This window comes from Rhipicephalus microplus, unplaced genomic scaffold (genome assembly GCF_043290135.1).
Source record: "Rhipicephalus microplus isolate Deutch F79 unplaced genomic scaffold, USDA_Rmic scaffold_27, whole genome shotgun sequence".
Lineage (NCBI taxonomy): Eukaryota > Metazoa > Arthropoda > Arachnida > Ixodida > Ixodidae > Rhipicephalus > Rhipicephalus microplus.
In genome coordinates, this window is record NW_027464600.1 from 5279039 (window position 1) to 5281235 (window position 2197).

General features: G+C 49.3%; 1 protein-coding gene across 1 annotated transcript; it reads right to left on the reverse strand.

The window, feature by feature from the left end:
• Nucleotides 1–253: 253 nt before the first annotated feature.
• LOC142786657 (uncharacterized) lies at nt 254–1899 on the reverse strand. Its single transcript, XM_075884288.1, has one exon. The coding sequence runs from the start codon at nt 1574–1576 to the stop codon at nt 254–256; it is 1323 nt and encodes a 440-aa protein (XP_075740403.1). The 5' UTR covers nt 1577–1899.
• Nucleotides 1900–2197: the final 298 nt, after the last annotated feature.

Sequence of the window (2197 nt, forward strand, 5' to 3'; positions counted from 1 at the left end):
TCGGCAGTGAGCGGAATCTGCTGATACGCGGCCGAAAGATCCAACACACAAAACACTCTGCCGCCAGCTATGGCAGAGAACAAATCTTCCGGTCTAGGCAATGGGTAGTGGTCGGTCTTTAAAACAGGATTAATGGTGACTTTGTAGTCCCCGCACAGCCTCAGTGAACCATCTTTCTTTTGGATTACGACTACTGGCGTGGCCCAATCGCTCCGATTTACGGGGCGTATAACACCGCTTTTCTCTAGCCTTTCTAGCTCGCCTTCCACTTTATCTCGAAGCGCAAATGGGACGTTTCTGGCCTTGCCAAAAATAGCCGTACATTCTGGCTTAAAACTATCCTTGCTTGATAGTTTTTTACTTTTCCAGGTTGCTTAGAAAACACCCCTGGGAACTTCTTTTTAACCGCCTCTACCTTGTGAGAGTCGCTTACATTTATAGCAAACACGCTTTTCCAGTCAAGCCCGAGCCTTTCAAGCCAACTTCGCCCCATCAGCATTGGTAGCTGCTTGCCGTTATCCTTGACGATAATAGCGGGTAGCCGCAAAGACTGTTTTCCCACCGTAACGGAAACGTTGCATTGCCCTTTTACTGGAACAGGTTCCCCAGTGTATGTTTTTAGGGTGACTCGAGATGGCTCGCACTTGACATGAGGAAATGCGTTCAGCCTCACACTCTCAGGAATTAGTGTTACAGCTGCTCCCGTATCAATCTGCATGCAGAGGTCTTGCCCTTCTACGTTTAGCTGCACTTCATACCCAGAACGCACGGTATTGATAACATGGTACACATCTAATTCAGAGTCACTATCAGAGCAGTCCACCACGTTTGCAGTCTTGAGTTCTCTGCGATTACTTGGACACATCTTCTGTAGATGACCGATTTGAGAACAGCTGTGACACTGGACGTTCTTATACCAGCAAACACTAGCCGCATGCGCCTTGCCACATCTTTCGCAAACTCGCTTGGCTTCCTTGAGCTTCCGAAGCTTCGATTTCTTTTCGCTTCCTTTTCCTCTTATCGCCATTGCATAAAAAGCCGCTTCCTTGCCTTCTGCATGAAGTAACGCTGTCTGTCGCGCAGCCTGCTCTCGGTCCTGGGCTATCTTGCACGCCTTTTCGAAGTTTAAATCTTCTTCAGCAAATAGGGCGAGTTGCGTTTCCTCGCGTCTTATGCCTGCCACTATTCTGTCTCGCAGCGCGTCTTGCAGAAACTGACCGAAATCGCACTTCCTTGCTAACTGTTTTAAGGCCACTATGAAGTCCTCGACGCTTTCCTGCTCTTCTTGTGCTCGCTTGTTAAATTTGCAACGTTCGGCAATGACCGAGCACTGTGGGCTATAGTGTTTCTTCAACAGCACTGTGACCTCTTCAAAGGACTTGTCCCCAGGAACAGCGGGTACTACCAAACTTTTGAGCACCTCGTACGTTCGTGGTCCTATCACACTCAAGAATACTGCCAGCTTCTTTTCCTCTCTGATGTCATTTGCGGTGACGAAGTGCTCAAAACGCTCCAGATAGGATTCAAAATTCTGATCCTTCTCGTCGAACTCGTCTAGCTTGCCTAGTCGCGCCATTGTTCAGTAAAAGTGCAGTATACTTATCGGGTTGCTTTCCCCGACGACTGCGTTGCCTCAAAGCGGATGACGTAGCGCGAGCCACACGACGTGATCCCACCTTGTCTCGCGTGACGCACTTCATCTTAAATGGATGGCCTTCAGAGTGCTCTGAAGCATTTAGACCATTTTATTCCCGGCGCGACGAGCTATCAGTAGAGCAAGAATGCATAACGTGGGGATCAAGGGTGATCATACCTGATAAGCTCCAGCTACAGGTCTTGCAGCTATTGCATGAGGACCACCCGGGATCTAGTCGCATGAAAGCGTTAGCAAGAAGCTTTGTGTGGTGGCCAGGCCTCGACCTTTCGGTTGAGAGCTACGTTCGACAATGTCAGGTTTGTCAGGCCGTCCAAAAAGCTGCTTCACCGGTTCCTTTGCAACCATGGAATTATCCCACAAGGCCCTGGCAACGCGTGCACGTCGATTATGCGGTAAAGGGCTCTCAGGCGTTCTTGGTTCTCGTCGACGCGTTCTCTAAATGGATCGAGGTCTCGCCTATGTCATCCACTACTGCTAACAAAACCATTGAGAAGCTACGTAGTATGTTTGCCGCGTATGGTCTGCCAGAGGTACTGGTGA

Coding starts and splice junctions, on each gene's coding strand:
- LOC142786657 (XM_075884288.1), bottom strand. CDS start 1,576: ATGGCGCGACTAGGCAAGCTAGACGAGTTCGACGAGAAGGATCAGAAT.